Raw genomic sequence first — 23,087 nt, 5'->3', positions numbered from 1 at the left:
TGTTTCTTAAATGCTTCAGCCACCACATGTGATTTTGAGTGTGTTGTCCCAGCAGTAACAGCAACATCCTGTTGCAAAAACTGGAGAAAAGGATTATTGTGTATTGCATTTTTTTTGTTTGTTTGTTTGCTTTTGTGGCTAACCCAAGCAGAAAAGTAGAAGTTTAAACAACTTACTTTTTTAGTTTGGTCTTTTCACATACGAGGTCTATTAGAAAAGTATCCGACCTTATTATTTTTTTCAAAAACCATATGGATTTGAATCACGTGTGATTACATCAGACATGCTTGAACCCTCGTGGGCATGCGAGAGTTTTTTCACGCCTGTCGGTTACGTCATTTGCCTGTGGGCAGTCGTTGAGTGAGGAGTCGCCCACCCTCTCGTCGTTTTTTTTCATTGTTTAGGAATGGCTCAGAGACTGCTGCTTTGTTTGATCAAAATTTTTTCAAAACTGTAAGGCACAACTGAGTGGACACCATTCGATAAATTCAGCTGGTTTTCGGTAAAAATTTTAACGGCTGATGAGAGATTTTGGTCTGGTAGTGTCGCCGTAAGGACGGCCCACGGCGCCTGACGGCGATCTGCGCTTCGAGGCGGCAGCGTCTCGCCGTTTCAAGTTGAAAACTTCCACATTTCAGGCTCTGTTGACCCAGTAAGTCGTCAGAGAACAGAGAACTTTCAGAAGAAGTCGGCATGAGGAGTTTATTCGGACATTCCATTGTTAACGGACATTTTGTAATGAAAGAACGTGCGGGCAGAGTCGCATGTCGGGCCGGACCCGACCGCAGGGGGTCGCAACAGGAAAAACACCTCCGTTGGAAACCTTAACGGGCAATTTGGAACATGCCCAAGCTGTTAAACAATTTCTCAGTTACTCACTTGTTGAAAGCCATCAAAAGCTGCCTGAATTTTACAAATGGTTTTCAACACGGAGGTGTTTTTCCTGTCGCGGCACACACAGATTCGCCGAGTCGTCACGGAAACGACTCGGCGAATTTGCGCGCACGTCTTTCATTAAAAAATGTCCTTCAACAGTGGAATGTCCGCATAAAGTCCTCATGCCGGCCTCTTCTGAATCTTCTCTGTTCTCTCACGACGTCCTGGGTGAATTAAGCCTTAAATTAGGATGTTTTCAGGTCGAAACAGGCCGACGACGGCGCCTGGAAGCGCTGCAGGACGTCCCGCTCTGTGGGAAGTCCTTACACCGACAGAAACACCCCATAATCTCTCATCAGCCATTAAACTTTCACCGAAAACCAGCTTAATTTCTCGAATAGTATCCACTCGGATATTCCTCACAGGTCCAGAAAAAATTTTGATAAAGCAACGCGCGCCGTCTGGAGCAGCGTGTGAAACAAAGGAATTCAGCCGAGAGGGCGGGACCACATCTCACTCAAGGCCTGCCTACAGGGAAATGACGTCACCGACATGCGTGAAAAAACTCACACATGCGCACTAGGGTTCAAGCATGATTGGTGGAATCGCACGTCATTCAAATCCATATAGTTAAAAAAAAATAAAAGGGTCGGTTTATTGTCTAATAGACCTCGTACCTTTTACATTTAACCTTGTTAAAGGGAAAAAATGGGCACATACGAGGTCTGTTAGAAAAGTATCGGACCTTTTTATTTTTTTCAAAAACCTGATTGATTTGAATCACGTGTGCTTGCATGAGCCAACCTTGAACCTTTGTGCGCATGCGTGAAATTTTTCACACCTGTCGATTGCGTAATTTCCTGGTAAGCAGCCTTTGTGTGGGACGTGTGCTGTGCGCGCGGCGTTTTTTCATTCCAAGGAAAAAGACGGAAAGACTGGAGCAGCGCGACGGCATCAAATTTTGCCAGAAACTGGGCGACAGCCAGGTGGAAACCATTCGGATTATTCAGACGACTTTCGGTGATGATCCTATGGGCATCACACAGATTAAGGAGCAGTACAACCGGTTTAATGACGGCAGCACAATGGTGGAGAGGGAGCCGCGCTCCGGTCGGCCATCAACATGCTAAAATGACCAGATCATTTCCAAAGTGAACGCTGTGGTGATGTGGGACCGTTGTGTGACTATCTGAAAAATTGCGGAAGAGGTGGACATCAGCACTTTTTCGGCACATTCCACTGTGACAGAAGATTTGGCCATGAAAAGAGTTGCAGTGAAATTCATGCCGATGGCTTCGGCGCGAAGCTGACAGAGCAAAGGCGCCACCATGTTGAAGTCTCACAGGACATGTTGTGACATGCTCACCTCTTCCACAGTTTCTTGGATAGTCACACGACTGAAAAGCCACCGAAAGCCGTCTGAATCTTCCGAATGGTGGAAGAGGTTAGCATCATTTTTTGGAGTCCAGCATGTGTACCAATGTAAACAGCTTGGGACTCCGACGAGGGCGGTCGCATCTCCTCCACTCTCCCTTATCTCTCTGCTTTTAACCTTCAAGTCCCTACTCCAAAAGACTGTGAATTCCTCAAAACTATATTGGATTCTGGATTGGACTACTATTGGATTAACCATGGAATTGATCAGCTGGTCTCTGAACGCTATTGACACCATTTTTTTCTACAAGAAGGTCAGCACCGGGGGATCCTGCCTGCCCAGATGGAACGTATCCTGCGGGTATGTCCTCGACTCCTGGAGTTCCTGGTGTGTGGCATGCTTGGCGCCTTTCTTCATTGAGGATGTCGAGGATTTATTCATTTTTGGTCTCATGGTAGCAGGGCTGGTACTTTTTGGCTTATGTGCTGCCCTGATCTACCGGAAATTGGTAAGACGGCGGCATCAAGAACCACGGGCCATCGCTTGTCCGTCATGATTAACGAGGTTGGCAAGGCAGTGCATTCTCAGACTGCGTTGACTCTTGAAATCAGACGCAAATTGGATGACACCTTGGAGCTGATGCGTGCCTTGCAGTTGAAGCTGAAGGTTTTGGAGGCCGGTGAATATTCTTAATTCAATATTGGGAATATTTTTAATTCATAATTGGGATTTGGCTGTATGAGTGGAACTGTTAATAGTGTTTTTCATTGCTCGGCTGCAACACTACCAGCTATCTAGCATCAAGGTCAATTGCCCACTGTTTACCTCCAGAGGAATTTATCCAGGCTCTGGTGAGATTATTCGGCTCCATTCTTATCTCAACCCACAAGGACAATAAACTGACAGACTTACACATGGACTGAAGCATGCTCCAGTTTTCTCCTCTCACCTCTTTCCTGCCCCTCCCTTCCTGTGGCTGGCCTCTGTTCTTTCCCAAGCTGGCAGGCAGTGCGATTTGATAGTTGCAGCAGCTACCAACACACTCACATCGCCTCAATTGGAAAACGGACTGTTTCAAGTTTAGAACAAACAATGTCATAAACAATGTCAAATGTATATGTGTTGTCCTAATTCTGATGTGTGCCATTATTACGGTAAACAAGTAATAATTGTAGATCAGTTGTTGTTTGTATGTGGAATGTGTGTGTGGAAATCTGAAATTTCCCCATTGAGGGATGAATAAAGGCTTATCTACTAGTACAGTTGCTAATCTCCAGTGTTGGAAAATGAGGCTACCATGGAAGTGCCAGAAATTTGCAGTTCCTTGAATGGCTCTAAAAATCATCACTCCTCAACAGAGCCCATGTTAGAATGCCCATCTTTACAGTGGAAATAATCATTTACAAATTAATACAAAAAGCAGTTTAAATCTCTATAGCTAGTTCCCCCATTCATGACACATGTATGGGGGTTGAATTAATTAATTTTTCATAACTCCAGTTAAGGTTTTTTTTGAATAATTTAAAATAATAATTGTGGTGTGATCATTTTGAATGACGGTTATCTCTGGCTAATAGTGGCTGGTAGCTGCTCTGGACACAACTGTGCCTGTTCTTTCTGAGCAGTTTCTTCCAAATATCTAATATAATGTCTTGTCGTGTGGTTATTTGTACTAACTGTGACTATATAAGACTGTACTCCAGTATTTCCTCTGAGTGACATTTTAGTATTACTGTGTATTTGCCGTGGGTGACATCATGGAAGGCTTGTCCATTTATGTACAATATGTCTATGGCAAAATGTTGTCCTGGCATGCTGGTGAACAAGTGGCTGACGTGCCTAGCACAGACCACAGGGCACTGTTTGCAGTGTGACCAGGTTCAAGTCCTGGCCTGGGTGACCTTTGCTGTGTGTGTCTCTGGGATTATTATTGTTTGTTTTTTGTAGGAAACCTTTTTTTGTAGCATCTGTGCACAAATCTAAGTATGATTTCTGAGTGAGACATCAAAGCTTTTACCAGACAGACCTGTCTTAAATAACACTGTAGAAGGACCACACTGTAATGCCGCATTTGTATTACAAACAATATTGCATGTCTGTAGTACCATTTTATATAATACTGCAAATTCGTGAACTTGTCTGAGTGGCGCTGCTCTTCCAGGGGAAGAAGGACGTATGTCAGATCTTCAACAACATCCTGAGGAGGCAGATCGGAACCAGGAGTCCGACTGTTGAATACTTCTGTTCCCACCAAGAGGTCCTTTTCATACTGCTGAAAGGGTGAGACACCCAGTCCTAATTGTTTGCTCTCTGTCAGCTGCCAAAGATGTGAAACTACTCATCTGTCTGTGTTTTAAGGTATGAGACACCCCAGGTAGCATTGAATTGTGGAATCATGCTGAGAGAATGCATCCGCCATGAGCCGCTTGCCAAGATCGTTCTTCACTCAGAGCACTTCCACAGTTTCTTCAACTACGTGGAAATGTCAACCTTTGATATCGCCTCGGACGCCTTTGCCACCTTCAAGGTAGCGTCTTTGGACAAAGTTGTGCTTTAAAAAAACCCTTTTATTCCAGAGGTGTCCTTTTTAAATAGGTCATTATTAAGGGCCCCTTCACACATAACGTGAAAGACGCAGAAACTGGAAGAAAATTCTCGAACCAAAAACAAAATGGGGAACTGCGACACATTCCACTTGCTTTTGGGAGGGACGCACGGTCGGACAGGCATGCATGATACCACGGCGACTGTTTCATGCACGCTCATGTTCGCGCGCACGAACACATTGTGAGCATGTGGAAAGTCACGCACACAGGAGCAGAGTAAAAAATGTATAAATCACCCAATTAATAATACTTAAATCCTGTTATAAAAAGCGGATTTAGCTTCCACCTAGACATACCTGTACACCAGGAAGTAATGAAATGACGTGGATTACTGTTCTCCCTTTTATGTTTTACATGAATAGGAGAACGTAGTCTCGTTTGAACCCTCTGTGATATCGCGGGATTTGACCACTTACGGGGACCTCCATTTAATATATACACAACACACGGATAAATGATGTACGGTTTTGTTTTCGGCTACAGTCACTGAAGCAGACGTGAAAAAGCTTTTTCTTTTTTTTTTTCGGTTCCCGGTGGAAAAGAAAAGGTGAGGAGGTAGAAGATGTTGTGTCGGTAAATGTTAGCCTACACAGCTAACCAGCGTAGCTTTGTTCTCTCGCCTGCAAAACCGCCTCGACATGTTTGTGCTCCGGATCATAAACAAACCCCAACACATGTCCACTTTCCCACCGCATCGTCAATTTTTCTTTGTTTGCATGTAATTTGCCCAAAACCCCATTGAAAATGCCATGGTTTCAGTAGAGAAATTACGTCATATGCATCATATTTTACCCCTTTAGCACCCGCCCCCAAAGGAGACTGTACTGCCCTATTACTTGATGCGCTCCTCTCATGAAGAGCCGGCTCTTGTCATGAGCACATCAGCCGGCATGGCATGTCCAGTGCGCAGTGATTCACTGGTGACCCCGTTGCAAATGTGATATGTATGTTAATTATTACAATATGGGGAAATCCCGCAGTGGCACATGCCTTGCAGCTGCAGGTCGCAGGGGGACACGACCCCCTTTGTCCATGGACATTGCTGCTGTGGAGGAAAAAATCCCTCTTATCAAGCGGACAATACAAGTTTGAACCTTCTGTTTCTCTGTAGATGACCCATGGTCATAGACGTACAGTCAGGAAATGACATGAATGAAGCAGTGCACTCTTATCATGTTCACATCTGCTGGCCCCGGGTGTCCAGCCGGCCCCACATGCATGTCCAAGGAGCGGCGCGCTAAAGGAGAGACACCGTGTCATGTGGACCATAGTTCTCGTGGGTGACGTGACATTCAGATCACCAGCTGTGTTCACATGATCACACGGTCCTTTTCACATGGAGCAGCCTGCCGGTGTGTGCTCCAGCCCGTGGCAGAAGCAATATATGTTTTTATGTTTTCCATGTGAGAACAGCAGGCACACACATGCGCCTCAAGGCACACACATGCGCCTCACAGCATGGAGTTGTAAGGCCATGTCCTTCCAAACACTGTACGTGTTCTCCAGCTGGGACTTGTGGACCTGGAGATCTCAACAGCTGCTGCTGTTTGGGTCCACGCCTACCTGTTTGTGTCGTGCACAGAACAAAGTGTCACACTCTGTTTCTGTGATCATTCGTTTTAGTTATTTATGTCATGTCATTGTGTATGTAATTATTGTAGTAATTATTTATATATCTGTCCTTGGTGTGGTCTCTGTGCTTTTAATGTAACACGTCGTGTGCATGGAGCTGTCATTTCCAGCGGTCAGTGAGTGGCTGGCCGGACATCAGCTGAGAGGCGCCTTGCCCAGCTGTGTGCGTTCAGGTGTGCGTCAGACATGGCTGGTCACTCCTCATGTGACCATGTCTATACATATCAGCATTTCACACAAGTGTGCACCCCCCGCACGCCATGTGTGTTGGGGGGTGGTAAAAGACACATATGCCACATGTGTTGCGGTGGGGGAACACTTGCGCAATACACACGCATGCCACATGTGTTGAGGGGGGAGCTGACACTGTGGCACGCCACGTGTGTTGCTAGGTTATGCAACATTTGTGTGGCACTCAGGCACTTTTCACAGACAGCTTGAATGTGGTCGCCTGCTGTCTACTATCATGCCGGGAGCGTGAATAGCTCTGCCTTTTCTAAGTGCCCGGCGAGCGGTGTTAGATGTTCGTGTGTGGCACCTGGAATTTGGCCGACACCTGCCGAGAGAAGGGTCAAATGGGCACTTGGCAGGCATTTGCTGTCTTTGGCACGCTTGTGTGTGTGAAGGGTTGTGGTGACAGGTGTACAAGGTGTTTGAGGCGGCTCCGATTTTTCACGAGTGGCGTGTAATTCATCCTTCGTGCGCCAGTCGGCTTCAATCGTGTTATGTGTGAAGGGACCCTATAATTTTAAAGTACATAATACTGGATGCTCTAGTTTACAGTAGTGTTCAGAATAATAGTAGTGCTATGTGACTAAAAAGATTAATCCAGGTTTTGAGTATATTTCTTATTGTTACATGGGAAACAAGATACCACTAGATTCAGTAGATTCTCACAAATCCAACAAGACCAAGCATTCATGATATGCACACTCTTACGGCTATGAAATTGGGCTATTAGTAAAAAAAAAAAAAGTAGAAAAGGGGGTGTTCACAATAATAGTAGCATCTGCCGTTGACGCTACAAACTCAAAACTATTATGTTCAAACTGATTTTTTAGCAATCCTGTGAATCACTAAACTAGTATTTAGTTGTATAACCACAGTTTTTCAGGATTTCTTCACATCTGCGAGGCATTAATTTTGTTTGTTTTGAACCAAGATTTTGCTTGTTTACTAGTGTGCTTGGGGTCATTATCTTGCTGAAACACCCATTTCAAGGGCATGTTCTCTTCAGCATAGGGCAACATGACCTCTTCAAGTATTTTGACATATCCAAACTGATCCATGATACCTGGTATGCGATATATAGGCCCAACACCATAGTAGGAGAAACATGCCCATATCATGATGCCCAAAAAGAACAATTTTACTCTCATCAGTCCACAAAATATTCCTCCATTTCTCTTTAGGCCAGTTGATGTGTTCTTTGGCAAATTGTAACCTCTTCTGCACGTCTTTTATTTAACAGAAGGACTTTGCGGGGGATTCTTGCAAATAAATTAGCTTCACACAGGCGTCTTCTGTCACAGCACTTACAGGTAACTCCAGACTGTCTTTGATCATCCTGGAGCTGATCAAAGGATGAGCCTTTGCCATTCTGATTATTCTTCTATCCATTTTGATGGTTGTTTTCCAGTTTCTTCCATGCGTCTCTGTTTTTTTTTTTTTTGTCCATTTTAAAGCATTGGAGATCATTGTAGATGAACAGCCTATAATTTTTTGCACCTGCGTATAACTTTTCCCCTCTCCAGTCAACTTTTTAATCAAACTACGCTGTTCTTCTGAACAATGTCTTGAACGTCCCATTTTCCTCAGGCTTTCAAAGAGAAAAACATGTTCAACACGTGCTGGCTTCATCCTTAAATAGGGGACACGTGATTCACACCTGTTTGTTCCACAAAATTGACAAACTCACTGACTGAATGCCACACTACTATTATTGTGAACACCCCCTTTTCTACTTTTTTTTTTTTTTACTTTACTAATAGCCCAATTTCATAGCTTTAAGAGTGTGCATATCATGAATGCTTGGTCTTGTTGGATTTGTGAGAATCTACTGAATCTACTGGTACCTTGTTTCCCATGTAACAATAAGAAATATACTCAAAACCTGGATGAATCTTTTTAGTCACATAGCACTATTATTCTGAACACTACTGTATATTTTTGTGGTTTTCAGAGGTTTGGTGAATGTGGTCAAACACTGTATTTTTCATATCTGAGGCTGATTCTGTGTCCATTTATTTGACCTTTTTGTTAACATTAAGATAACTTGGTATTTTGATGACAATACCTCCTTTGGTGACTTTCAACCACAGGGGTTGGAATTCAAATTTAACAAAAAATTTTTTTTTTTTTTTCCCAGCATCAAATTGCAACGTAATTTGCTCCAAGGCACTGTATACGAGCAGGGTTTAAACCTTACCCACCCCATCAGCTACAGTAGTCAGCAAAAACTCCCTCAGGTGCAGCGCTAACAGCCTATTGACCCCGTGTCCACACAGTGCAATTGTTTTTATTCCCTCCATACCTTTTTTTTTTTGTAATTGCTGTCACTGAGAACGGAGCATTTGCAGCCACTGAGAGAAGAGCCACTGTATGTCGTGTCTTCCAAAGAACTTAGTTTTTCTGTGCTGCTGTTCCAGACACTTTAAAGAGAAAATCTCTGCAGAAAGACACTGGCTGCATCTACACCGCTCTGCCTTCAGGCAAGCGAGGCGGAGGCAGGAAAAGGTTTCACACCTTCAGGGAAAGAGCAAAGAGCTTTGCTGTGTCTGCGGACCCTTTGCTCCTGCAGACTGAGTGCTTTTATCACCGTATGCATTACAAGATAGTCATTAGGTGTTTGTTAGAAACATTAAAGGAGAAACACATTTTTTTCTTCTTTTTTAAAGACTCAACAAGATTGTTACCACACAGTCGAGTCGTGCATGTGCTCGTGAGTAGTGTTTAGCTGCTTGGTAGCGTGTTTGCAGTTCTATATGTAAGGATTAAACAACGAGAAGCCGTGCATTATACGGTTTGAATGCACGACGCGGAGTCTAAAACACCACGACGCGAAGCGGAGTGCATTCAAACCGTATAATGCACGGCTTTGAGTTGTTTAATCCACTTATACTATGGTCCCACACAGTGAGCTAACACACAAATATTTATTTAGTTAACAGAACATGAAAAAAATGCGTAAGTATTTCGGACTATTTTATGCCAGTCTCAAGACAGACCGCCCCCCTCTCTGCTTTGTGGAGCTGCGACCAACTCTGGCAACAGGTCCAGAAACTGCGCTCGCTGTTTTGATGCAGAGTGCTCCGGCAGCCCTCAAGGATAGAACCGTTCTCTTCTTCTGTCCTGTCTTCAATCTTGTCCAGTTCGTCTGATGTTAAATCTTTACGCCATTGCTTTTGCTGTTCTTCTCGTTTGCTCTCCTCTTTCCATTCCTCAAACGTTTTATTTTGGTCAAAAATATTAAAATTCACTTGGAAATCCATGTTTTATCGCGTTTCTGTCATTCACCTGTCAAAACACAGCTGATCTGCGCCAACTGATTTACGCGTTGCTATGGTGACGACCAGAGCAGAGTGATTATAACAAGTGACTTAACTCGCCGAACTACGTGTGTGTATACACGAAAATAATGCACGCTAATCAGACATGGAATTCTCACTGACCATGGTATAAACTAGAATAATGGCAGACTCTTTGAAAGTGCAGATAAAAATGGCAGATTTGTTTCTAAAAGACAGAAGAAAAGAACTGAGAAAGTAATCATTGCACATCATTTGGGCTTGGAATAACGACTCTGAGAAATAGCACGGTGATGCATCTCCACTATCTCCCCTCACGGGCCTGTTTACACAGTGTTGCCAGATTGGCTCAATTTGATATGTTACCCATGTCAGAGATGAGGAAAAACAATCTGAAGCCATGCTCGTCTACCAAAATATCGGGGGGGCTCCTGCTAATATGACTTTCAGAGTGTTTTTCCTCATGTCTGACACTGGCAACACATTTTTAAATTAGATAATGGTTTGAGAGTGTATTTGCTGCATCTGACAAGGTTTCTTCAGGCTTAAGTCATTATACTCTTCAAACTGATAGTATTATCGAATTATGTATTATGATAAATATCAAAACCAATCAGTGTGCAGAAAATAAAAATCATGATTATTTTTTCCCCCATACTGAGGTTTTTTTTTGTTTTGTTTTTACTTGTTTTTAGAAACCTTGAGTAGAAAACGCAGCTTAAAGTGACTATGTGCTTTGAACATCCAAACAAAATCAAAATGGCAAATAAAATAAAGCACAACAAAGGATTGTCAGAACATGCAGTGATAGAAATGCTACAGCTAAGCAACCATGTATGCTTCAGTATTATAACAGAGACTTTTACAGATTATCACTATGGTAACTATAAATATTTCAATTCAATTTCAATTTATTTTCATTTATATAGCGCCAGATCACAACAAGGTTGCCTCATGGCGCTTCACACAAGTAAGGTCTAACCTTACCAACCCCCAGAGCAACAGTGGTAAGGAAAAAACTCCCTCTGAGGAAGAAACCTCAAGCAGACCAGACTCAAAGGGGTGACCCTCTGCTTGGGCCATGCTACAGACATAAATTACAAAATAATTCACAAAATGAACATACAGGAAATGTTGCCGGTGCACAGGACAGTTTCTGGAACAGATACCACACCCATCTCTGGATGGAGCCGCACCTCAGAGAGAAAAGAAAAAAGAATGAAGCATCAGAAAGACAAATACAGTGTAATTTGTCAGCATTAAGCAACAAGAAGACAGAAGAAATACTAAGGTGATCGCCGGCCGCTAGCCCCAAGCTTCACTAAAAGACCCAGAATTTAGATAAAGTTGAGGCAGCGGCATGCTCCGTTTCCTAATAAAATTAATTAAAAGAGTAAAAAGCATAGAAACCAGTACCAGTATTGGCGTAGTAAATAATCATGTGTATAATGTCATCACTTGCATGTTATAGTCTGTTTTGTAATTTCTGGTTGAATCTGATTGTAACTAAACTGTGAGTGGAGGGTGGTGAGGGTTTTACTTTACATTTTGCTGCTGAAAGCCCCCAACCTTTGAATGTTATTAGATCTCTGGTTTATCTTAAATTCAATTACTAGTGAATGGCAATATAACCTTTTGTTAAATCCGTACTTTTGATACTTTTTTTTGGGTTTGTTTTGTCTTTGCAGGATCTCCTGACAAGACACAAAGTGCTTGTGGCTGAATACCTTGAACAGAACTATGATGCGGTGAGTGGATTCTGAGTCTGGCTGTGTGCACATTACACCCTGAGATGTCTCAGGTCTGATTGGCTTTCTCATGTGACATAGATCTAATGTTTGTTTATTTATTATTATTATTATTTGGACTGGTGTCGCTGTCCGAGCGGTGCCCCCTGAAAATGGGTCCGCCCTGCCTTCACTGTGCATGGGTCATCAGCCGCAGTTCACCGATTATCACCTTGTTTCTACTTTAAACTGCACTCCAGTCATTACTATCTCAGCGACAGATATCTGAAGCTTTTGTACAACAATCATTTCCACATAAATTCACTATTATTTCATCATAAAAGACGGAGGAAGCGATCAGAGCGCTGCAGCTACACGAGCTGCTAGCTGATGTGTTCACTGCGCGTTTGTCATTTCAAAGTGTCACCAATTATCGCCACATTTTCTGCTTGATACTGACTTTAGAATGATTTAAGAGGTTTTAGCTTGTCATCTGATGGTTAATAATCTCATTAATCCATTTGATCCCTTTGGGTGAAAAGAGTCCGTCTCAGATGAGCTGCTGTCCTCCAAAATGACACATGCGCAGTGGAGGCAGGGCAGACCAACTTTTAGGGGGGACCGTTTGGTCTGCGACACCGAGACGTTAGAGTAGATTTGAGTTCCTGGCCGTGTCATTCTATAAATCACTCACAAACATCATCCTGAACCACCACAAAAGATCTGATCTTATCAAAAACTGTCAGCATAAACTTGCACACCATCCTAGATGTTCTTTAAAGGTGTCGTCCCTTTGGACGTGTCACAGACTTGGCAAAATTTGCTTTGTTTTGAAATCTCATTCTTATAAAGTACCTTTAGTTCTGTGGTATATCGCAAAACTACAGCTGATTTTATTGCTGGTAAAGTATGTATTTTGGGAGGATTCCATGGCAAATAGAGTAACTGCTCAACATAGAGGAAGAAGCACAAGTTTTGAAGTTTATGCTGCTTTTTGAATAAAAAGGGAACTCTGCATTTCTGGCTACAGCTGGGAAAAATACTTTTGTTAAAACAATGATAAAACATCAGTCTTCACTGACTCATCTTGGCAAACCAAGTAAAAACTTGGTAACTGTTGGTATTGACAACTGACACAGTAGACCCGTGTGAGCCTCGTCTTACCTGTCCAGCAGATATCCAGCAAAACCTTTATGCGAAAGTTCTTCCCAATGGGATCACTTAGAACCTATATTTATGTTGCTGTCCTCTTTTTTTTTTTTTTTCTTGCACTGTTAGTCACATTTAAGGGTTTATGACATTTCTTCTGTTTCATGAAGCTAATGTTAGCATACGTAGTGTAGCTGTGCCCTTTGAGTCTCAAATGACATGCTTTTGTTAGTTTTAACCTGTGATTCAAAATGTTGAATTCTTTCCAGACAAGGCAAATGTTGAGCATATTGGCATTATAAAATGGTTAATCCTTTATTTGAATAATAAGGAATAAAATTAAATCTGTGTTGAAATCTTGAATGTAATACATTCTGGTCTCTAGCGCTTTGTTCAGACTGGCAACAAAAATCCATTTAGCTCTGAACGCACAAGTCGGATTGATGGTGTCTTTTGCTACGTCTGCAAGCACCGGTCTCACACATTTCTGTATTTGCACTTAGCAGTGTTTTCAGCTGCTGCTCAATCTGTCCACATCATTTGTCATTGGCCAAGACTTTTATTCCACACGCTGCCATTTGTGGACCTACCTGTTAAGGTGCGCCTTCAGTTTGGGCTTTTTTTGTGTACGGTTGAATGTGTGCATTATTTAATTTTATTTTTTTAAGTGGCTTGTTTAGTTAATACAACTTTCGCCCAACAGTACACCTTATGTTGAATGCTTTATAAAATTTGAACTTAAAAAAATATAATATGCAAATTCCTATAAACTCAACAGCTATTATTATTATTAGTTTTAGTTTTAAATCCATATCCTCTGAGTCACAGAGGTCTGAGTGAATTTAGTTGCTGTGTTCAGACTTCAGGACATCAAATAGCAGTCCAGTGGTGGATTCTTGTGCCGCTGTCCAAAGGTGTGTTAAAATATGGGAAAGCTCTTGTATAACCAAAGGCTGACTGATACTGCATGTGGAATTAGAAGATTTCCTGTGTTTAAAACAAATTTGTGCATTTAAAATGAAGCAGATCCTTAGAATGCAGGAAAACTGCAGAGCCCCATTTCACTTGAAACTACAACCCCTGGCAATAATTATGGAATCACCGGTCATTCAGTTGTTTAATTTTGTTTAATTTTGTAGAAAAAAAGCAGATCACAGACATGACACAAAACTAAAGTCATTTCAAATGGCAACTTTCTGGCTTTAAGAAACACTATAAGAAATCAAGAAAAAAAATTGTGGCAGTCAGTAACGGTTACTTTTTTAGACTGTGGATGACTGGATGAAAGTCATATTCAGTGATGAATCTCGAATCTGCATTGGGCAAGGTGATGCTGCTGGAACTTTTGTTTGGTGCTGTTCCAGTGAGATTTATAAAGATGACTGCCTGAAGAGAACATGTAAATTTCCACAGTCATTGATGATATGGGGCTGCATGTCAGGTAAAGGCACTGGGGAGATGGCTGTCATTACATCATCAATAAATGCACAAGTTTACGTTGATATTTTGGACACTTTTCTTATCCCATCAATTGAAAGGATGTTTTTCAAGATGATAATGCATCTTGCCATAGAGCAAAAACTGAAAACATTCCTTGCAAAAAGACACACAGGGTCAATGTCATGGCCTGCAAATAGTCCGGATCTTAATCCAATTGAAAATCTTTGGTGGAAGTTGAAGAAAATGGTCCATGACAAGGCTCCAACCTGCAAAGCTGATCTGGCAACAGCAATCAGAGAAAGTTGGAGCCAGATTGATGAAGAGTACTGTTTGTCACTCATTAAGTCCATGCCTCAGAGACTGCAAGCTGTTATGAAAGCCAGAGGTGGTGCAACAAAATACTAGTGATGTGTTGGAGCGTTCTTTTGTTTTTCATGGTTCCACAATTTTTTCCTCAGAATTGAGTGAGTCCATATTTTTTCCTCTGCTTGGTCTAAAAAAGTAACTGTTACTGACTGCCATAATTTTTTTTCTTGATTTCTTATAGTGTTTCTTAAAGCCAGAAAGTTGCCATTTGAAATGACTTTTGTGTCATGTCTGTGATCTGCTTTTTTTTCTACAAAATTAAACAACTGAATGAACATCCTCCGAGGCCGGTGATTCCATAATTTTTGCCAGGGGTTGTAGATCTGCCCCTGGAGTCATGTTTTCCTTTATTTTTTAATCTATGACTGGGGGTTGTCTCTGAACTTGTATTATGTCAAGGTCTTGCTAATTGACATTAACTCTGTGTAGTAGGTTTAAACATCGATCATTAATTATACCCCTCTGGGTTGCCAAATTAGCCTTCCTAATACCCTAAAACTTCAGTCTCACTTACGGTAGCCTCATGCTTACGCTGTCAAACAAAAAAAACAAACCACATCCTGGTTAGAACCCTGTCATATGTGATTAGCCTCTGATAGTTTGTCCAGTGCTCTGAAGAAATTATCAGGAAATCACATGAAATGAAAAACACATACAGGTACACGCATCCCAAAAAGGTTTTGCAGGTAAGTGTGAAGTCAGATTTTAACTCCGCCCACTGACTCTGCTCTCAGCTTCAGCTTCCTGAAGCAGAGAGACCCCTTTCATATGTAGCTCCCTCAAGGGGCTCAGGCTGAACAAACCCACAAAAAACTGCCTTTTTAGCTCTACGCTGCATGTTGGCAAACATCGGTGTGTTGGTGCGACGTCTGTCACAAAGCGTTGCTGTGGAGTTGATGTAAGTCAGGCTCTTGTGACATGGCTGAGCCAGGATGGTTACAGCCCGCCGTCTTTGTTGTATTTCGATTAGGTTTTGGTCAGGTTAGCTTCTGTTTCAGTGTTTTCCTGTGACGTGTAGCACCAGCATTCAGACTTTCAGTTTAACACTGATGAACTCTGACAGTTTTCAAACTACTCTGTGGTGCAGATGCTCATGCAGATGGAGAACTCCTGAAGTAACGTCTTGTCCTCAGGAGTCATAGCCTTCATGAAGTCATTCAAAACCAACTGTTTATTCTGTGTCCAGTCTTGCGGTTCACTGAGAATGTTCTTAAGATTTACTCCAGAGTGTAGTGTATTTGTGCTTTGGTGTACTTTTGGTATAAGCTGGACCTACGTTTTGACGACTGGATGTGTTGTACGTCATCAGACTGTGTTATGTTTACATCAACATAACTGATTACATTTTTACATTGACTTTGTTGAAATTGCTGCTGTGAGTAAAAGGTTTGAAAGCCTTTATTGGATCCTGATTACGAAAAGGAGTGGGTGTCTGAGTTTTTCTTTTGTCCTTTTTATAGTTTGTTTTTTTTTTTTTTTTAACTCTTATCAATCTCACATCCATGTAAATGGGCATGGCTGTGGTTGCCACCATCGACTCACAGAAGGAAGGTCATGGGTTTGAAGCAGGTATTACAGATTTTTATCACAGAAAAATACTTGATGGGCCCTATCTTGCTGATTTATCGCGCACAGTAGTTTTGGTCCAGTTGGTGGTCGAGACCTCGTACAGACTGCAGTTTCCCTGACGCCCCCTCTCGAGGCAGTGCCTGCCCATCTCCAGAGGTCTTGACATATTAGCAGTTATATTTAGTCAGTTGTAGGTTTGTGGTGAGTGTAACATGAGTTACAACAGTTCAGCTGTAATTTGTCATTGCCTTTAAGAGTTGTTTGTGTACACTTGAACCTGGTGGTGTATTGCTGTTTAGATGCAGACTCAGTAGATGAGAGAAGTGAAAGGTTTTCTGGTGCTCAAAAGATGACAGCAGATCCTTCACGGGTCGTTTGCATCTTCCTGAGCTGAAGCAGTTAATTTGGTTTGTTCCTGTAATACCACCACCACCTTCTTCATCTCTGCCCATGTGAACTCTGTATCTCCTGGTCCATTCTGTGGCCACCTTCGCCCCACCTACGAACTGAGGCAGGAAGAAAACTGTAAAAATATGGCACACACCAGAGTTATTAGAATTGTGTGTTTCTCCATTAGTTGCACGTGTATCGTTCTGTGCGCTCCCCACACTGAAGCAGAATATAAGTCCTGATTAGTATTTCATTGGGAGAAGGTTTGGGAATACCAGGAGCGGTGAGCGTGTTTCTTCATGTGGAACCAGAGTTGTATCTGGCGTAGAACTTGTGCCACATCCCAGTGTGGATCTGTACCGGATCCACTGTGGGAACTCCAAGCAGCTGGGGAAAAAATAAATAGTTTTTACTTTGTCATTTTAAATTTTTGCTTTCAATTCTGTTTTGTTTTAGTTTGAGTGACGAAGAGGAATGCGATCGCCTCCTACTGTGTACATGCATTGTGAACCTGCCTCTGTAAGGCGTATCTGATTATTGTGTCATAAAATCGCATAAAAAGTCTGCGCTCGTTTATATACCAGGTGTTTTCTTGGTCAATACACCACTCACTCACCGCTGCAAAAATTCCTAATTATTTTCAGAATAATTTTTAAGGATTTTAGGCGCATTAATAATATACAGTGTGTCTTCTTGTGTGTCGTTACAGGTGTTTGCAGACTATGAGAAGCTGTTGCACTCTGAGAACTATGTCACCAAGAGGCAGTCGCTAAAGGTTTGGGTCTCGCTCACTCATTTCTAACCAGTGTGTCTGCATCTGTTGGTTTATGTTTTCTGTTCAACAGGAGAATCAAATGAAGCATCAAAAAAATCTAAAGATTTCACCTCCCAGTCAAGTTGTGTTTGTGTTCCTTAGCTGCTGGGCGAGCTCTTACTGGACAGACACAACTTCACGGTGATGACGCACTACATTAGCAAGCCTGAGAATCTCAAGCTGATGATGAACCTGCTCAGAGACAAGAGTCCCAACATCCAATTTGAAGCCTTCCATGTCTTCAAGGTAATCAGTCGGCCTTCGTTCACATCCAACAGCAGTCAACAAGACAGTGTTTTTGTTAAATTTCATATGGGTACTTGGTGAAAAAAAAAATAGAATTTCAGATTTGCTGTATCGTGTAGGAATTTGGAGAAGCATGAAAATAAATTACATTTTATGAAAATTTATTTAATGTCATTGTTGTAGTGACATTGTGTTAATTTTGTCACAATGTGATGAAATTAAATAAATTTATTGTGGAGGAGGCAGGAGGTCCAGTCAGAATTTGGTCTTGCATTGGGAAGCAAGAAGTACAAACCAGTGCTTCAATAGGAGAGGTTCAGAGCTGAATTAGGACCTTCTTCAAATGGGACTACCTTCAACATGAGCTACATTGTTCCCAAAATGGGTTCTGTGGTCACATTCACACTCCGTGACTATGAATATTAGGTGAACAAAGACCAAGTGAAGTCTAGCGGCAGCTGTGTTTGTCCGCCTGGACGTGGGAAATCTGTCGAGTTGTTTCTGTACCACTAGAGAGGGACCAGTTCAAGAACTAAATTGGTTACTAGTTTCTTTGTGTGAAACTGTGTGAGAGTTCATATTGCCGCAATGTCAAACAGCCGTCGTAGAGTTATGAAGGAAGGCTCAGCTGCAGTGAGGTGCTAAACACAAGGACTGGGATCTTCAGTCAGGCGGCAAATGAAAAGTGGTTGGGATTTTGACAGGTCACGTTCATGCCTAGATTTTGTGCCAACATCACTGAGGACTGATTACTTTATGTGGTCAAAGGGAACCAAGAAAGTCATTAACCGCTGAGCTGACAGTGCTGTGGGAGAAGGGGTGTGAAAAAGCTTTAAAAAAAAAAAAAAAGATCTACATATGAGTAGCTGTGCAGTGAAGGTTGGGCGTAGGTTGGTACACATAAAAATGGACAATTATTGATCAAGATTGTGGTCCGCCTTCCATCTGATCTTTGTTCCTGATTGCTTATTTTTGACTGCTTATCCTGATCTCTGGCCTTTGGTCCTTTATCACTGAGATTTGATCCTAATCTCACACCGGACTGTCGCTACCCACTGCTCCTCGTGGTTGGATTGTGTCTAACTGTAACTAGGATGGGTTAAATGCAAAGAACAAATTTGTTGTATGTACATGAAAAATTACAAAGACTTTATTATTGTTATATTTGTCCCATGTTTCCTTGAGCATTTAACTTTTGATCCTTGCCAAAGATGCTATGACTTCATTGCCATTTGTCGCTCTTGCTTTGATTTTGTAATCTCAATTTTGATCCCAATTTAGCTTTGATCTCTGATCGCGATTAATTTGATGGTGTAATCAGGATTGCTGATTTTGTTCAGTAATTAGGATTTAAAAAAAAAAAAGAAAAATTGTGGTGGTGAGAGGCTCCATGTATCTGTAATTCAGCCTTCAGCTTTAACTGAAAATGGAATATTTTTTGTTGTTGTTCCTGTCCTCAGGTGTTTGTAGCCAATCCCAACAAGACGCAGCCAATCATTGACATCCTTCTCAAGAACCAGACCAAACTAATCGACTTCCTGAGCAGCTTCCAGAAAGATCGTACAGATGACGACCAATTCAATGATGAGAAGACCTACCTAATCAAACAGATCAGAGATCTGAAGAAACCAGCCTCCTAAAGAAACATTCCCCTTTAGCCTAACTTTTTATCAATAGGAAGATCTAGAAAAGAAACAAACAGTAACAATAACAGTTCTCCTATTTAAAAAAAATTCAAGAATTCTTTTTTTTTTCCCCGCCGCTGGCTCATTAAAATTCATATAAGAATAGTTCTCATTCACTTTTTTGTAATTTATTTTAAATTTCTGTAGCATGTAGTGCCACAGCTCCACTGTGTTGGAGGCAGCTGATTTGTTCTGTTGGGAGAACCAATGGTTGAAAAGCCTTAGCAGCTGGTATAGAGAAAATGTAGTGTTTTTCATCACCACTCGGGGGTGCTCACGCTCTTGGTTGGTGGACATAATTGTTAAAGTGCAAAAATGAAAAGTTAAGAATTCTGCCTTTTTAAAATTGGTCAACCAATACAGATTTTAGAATGGAACTGCTCTTAAACAGGAGGACTTAAACTTTCTTCTTTATCAAGGTGATAGACCAAAAAAGGACCATTTTCTTATTGGCGTACCAAGTTGCAGTTTTTAGGTTTGCCACCTCCTAGTGAAGCCTAAAACGTGCCCCTCATAGTACCAACATCATTGGATTAATTTGACATAATGTAAAAGATTGAGTTACTGTATTTATGTAGATCACATTAAAATTGCAATCCCCCTTTTTTTTAAACCATTTGTCTTAAAAAAAAAAAAAAAAAAAGTTACTACAGCACCACATTATGTTTGTTCCTTAGTGTTCAAATCAAGGATTTACAGTCTTCTGTCGCCAGTATGATCTAAATATGCCTCGTCTGGAAACAAGAATTTTGACCCAGGTGGGTTAAATATAGATGGCGGGATATGCTTTCTACTGTCATAGCGGTCAGCGTGATGTGTTTAAGTCCTCTTCTAGTAATGCTTAAAATACATTTTCCTTCCTTTTGCAACAGCTTCGTCATGATGAAGACATTGGAGCTGTGAGCCAATCAGCATCCGCTGTTCAGATTTATAATTCAGTAATTTCGCTGTACCTTCACAACTGATAAACAGGAGTGGATCTAACATTCATTTTAGACAGCAGAGTTAATAAAGATCAGGTGGATGAACTCGTGGATTGAAACCACTGTACTTGCCATAGAAAACTCTCATACATACCAGCAATAAAATTAACTTGTGTGTTGGCCGTGGGGATCCACAGACTCTAGATTGGGTAGTGTTTATAAAATAGCTGACATTTTCAAGGGTAGTCATAAATTAAGCAACGCTTGTATAATGAGTTGGAATGGTGTGTAAATCCAAAATGTTTTTAGAACTGTAGACCTCAGCAATTTTTAAAAGAGGAACTTAACCCTTTTATTTCCTGTTATGTATTTTTTTAATGTTAATTTACTATCTTAATGTATTTAAAATTTCTTTAGATTCTTATCATACACACAATTATCAGTTTTTTATTAGTATTATATTTTATTATTATACTTGTATTTTTTCATTTGATTTGTAAAGGGACCACAATGGAAATGTGTTCACTTTCTTGTCATCCATGTATTTTTTTTTTTTTTTTTTACATATTTACAATTATATTATGTACTTACATTGAACTTACTAAATAAAATCACACACGCACTCACACTTTTAATATAAAGATGGTTTACCACCCCCTGCTGGAATGGGTTGTTAGTCCAGAATGTAATTGGCACCGTTAGCTAATATACTATCAATGTTCCGTTTTGACGCTGCTCATCCTTGGCCCAAAATACATAAGTATACCAAATGGCAAATGTCAGAGCTTTATTTTTTTTTTTTTTCTGCATTCTTCTGCAAGCAGGTGCTTGCAATTTTTACGTGCACACGCGCAAACAAAGACCATAGCGGAAGACATCAAAAGGAATACTCTTTTCACTCATGTTAACTAAACTGACTAGACCAATTGAGCTATAAAAACACAAATCAATAACACTAAACACTGTTAAACTAACATGAACCACAAAAACATTTAAAACCCCAAAACCCAACCCTGTTTACTGGTTGGCTAAAATAGCTTATTTCACCAAAAATATTAGTTCTATCAACTTTCCATTTTGGCGCTGTTTCCTTGACTTAAAATACATAAGCATACCAAACGGCAAATGTTAGCTCTTTCCGGTTTCTGCATGATTGAAGCCATATGTGCACACGTACACAGAGAGGCCGCTTGGCTATTATATATAGCTGCAGAAATAACTGTACTAATCTAGATTTAATCACAAAGCAAATTTTGAGAAAAATTGAAAACTACAACCAAGTAAAGTTGTGAGAATTGTTTAGTAACTGTTGATGGATTTTTTTTTTTTTTTTACATTTTAGTACTTATTTGAGAAGAAGGGCTTGTTATTTTCTAGTAAAAAAAAAAAAAAAAAGCTTCAATGGTTTTTGACCACTGGTTCTCTCTGCTGGTGGCTGATAGCACTTTCTGTATAATAAAGTAACATGATTTATTTTATTTTTTAATCTTAAGATCAGTTTTCACGTGGCTTGATGGTATATTTCTCTTTTGTACAGTTTGTTGTCATGAGTTGGAACTTTTAACAGAAGACATTTTGCTGTGTTAGAAGCAGCTGAAGGATTTAAGTTTTTTTGTTTAAGTAGTTCTGGTGTTGGTATTAGAACAGAAAAAAGCTTGAGAGGTGCCTTTATTTTGGCGGGGTTTCCCATCCTTTTCTTTTTGTATTTTCCATAACTTTCTAGGGAGAGCTTAATTGTGTTCAACGAAAATATGCTCTGATGGAACATATTTGCTGTGATTAAGCCATGAACCTCTTAACTCACTATATTTGAGTTCCGTTGTCTGAAAAATCATTTTGCTTTCTTAACTTCCTGCACCGGAGTGGTTGCTGTTATTCATGGGTTCACTGAGTGCTTTCAGGGTTTCCTGAAACAAATGTGATAAATTTACCAAACCATTGAAAAGTTATCACAGAATGAGAATGAATCTCAGGAAGTCCAAAGACAACCCGTAACTGGATCAAATGGTAAAATCTGCCTTTTGAAATGAAAACTGATGATTTCACTTATGAAAATTGACACTGGCACAAATGTTTAAGAGATACAAGCTTCCAAAAATCTTATGTTTCAATTTAAAGGTTAAATGCATGTTTAATATACATTAAGTGGCGATTAATTTACTGAACTGGACTGATCTGGATTTAAATGTATTAAAGAAAACACACACACGATTGACTTTTCAAATGTTATATTTACATTTTTTTCCCCTCAAACATTAAATAAGTCAATATTTTTAATATTCTTTGACTTTTGTTAAATAAATTGAGTGGCATATATTAAAAATTCATATGTAGAGAACCAGCTTTTACAAATTTAACACCTGGGCATGTTTGAGACTTACGGGCTTTATTTTTTAAACTTCTCCGTTTTGTTCCAGTGTCCACTTTGAAAGCAGTCACCAGTTTTCCCACATTGACTCTGTTGTACCACATTCACAAAAATAAAAGGATGATGATGCAAAGTGTCTGTGCAAGTAAATTCACCTGGAATTATAAATTCAAGCTTGCTTGGTCGAAGTCAGCTGCCCAGACATAACATTAAAAAAAGAAGTGTCTCAAAGTGCAAAGGTAAAAGTGCTGAAAGACTTCTTCTATTCAAATGTATTTAGTGTTCCGTGACTTACTGATCAATTTGTGGCACGAAGAGATTGAACACTACGATCGAGCGTATGAGCAACTCATGATTATACCATCTGCTGCTAACAGGAGTCGCCACTGTACAG

At 40.7% G+C, this 23,087-nt stretch overlaps 1 protein-coding gene across 1 annotated transcript in view; it reads left to right on the top strand.

The window, feature by feature from the left end:
* The window catches only part of cab39l (calcium binding protein 39-like), a 34,447-nt gene extending 14,401 nt beyond the window's left edge, over positions 1 to 20,046 (top strand). Inside the window, exons 4-9 of the mRNA XM_034177705.1 lie at positions 4,413 to 4,531; positions 4,610 to 4,778; positions 11,705 to 11,764; positions 17,367 to 17,432; positions 17,574 to 17,717; positions 19,178 to 20,046. Coding sequence (XP_034033596.1) covers positions 4,413 to 4,531; positions 4,610 to 4,778; positions 11,705 to 11,764; positions 17,367 to 17,432; positions 17,574 to 17,717; positions 19,178 to 19,357 — 738 coding nt within the window. The 3' untranslated portion in view covers positions 19,358 to 20,046. The remainder of the gene's footprint in view (positions 1 to 4,412; positions 4,532 to 4,609; positions 4,779 to 11,704; positions 11,765 to 17,366; positions 17,433 to 17,573; positions 17,718 to 19,177) is intronic.
* The last annotated feature ends 3,041 nt before the right edge of the window (positions 20,047 to 23,087 follow it).

The sequence above is a fragment of the Thalassophryne amazonica genome, chromosome 1 (genome assembly GCF_902500255.1).
Source record: "Thalassophryne amazonica chromosome 1, fThaAma1.1, whole genome shotgun sequence".
Lineage (NCBI taxonomy): Eukaryota > Metazoa > Chordata > Actinopteri > Batrachoidiformes > Batrachoididae > Thalassophryne > Thalassophryne amazonica.
Note: the sequence above shows the minus strand (reverse complement) of the source record. Positions and strands in the feature narration are given on the sequence as shown.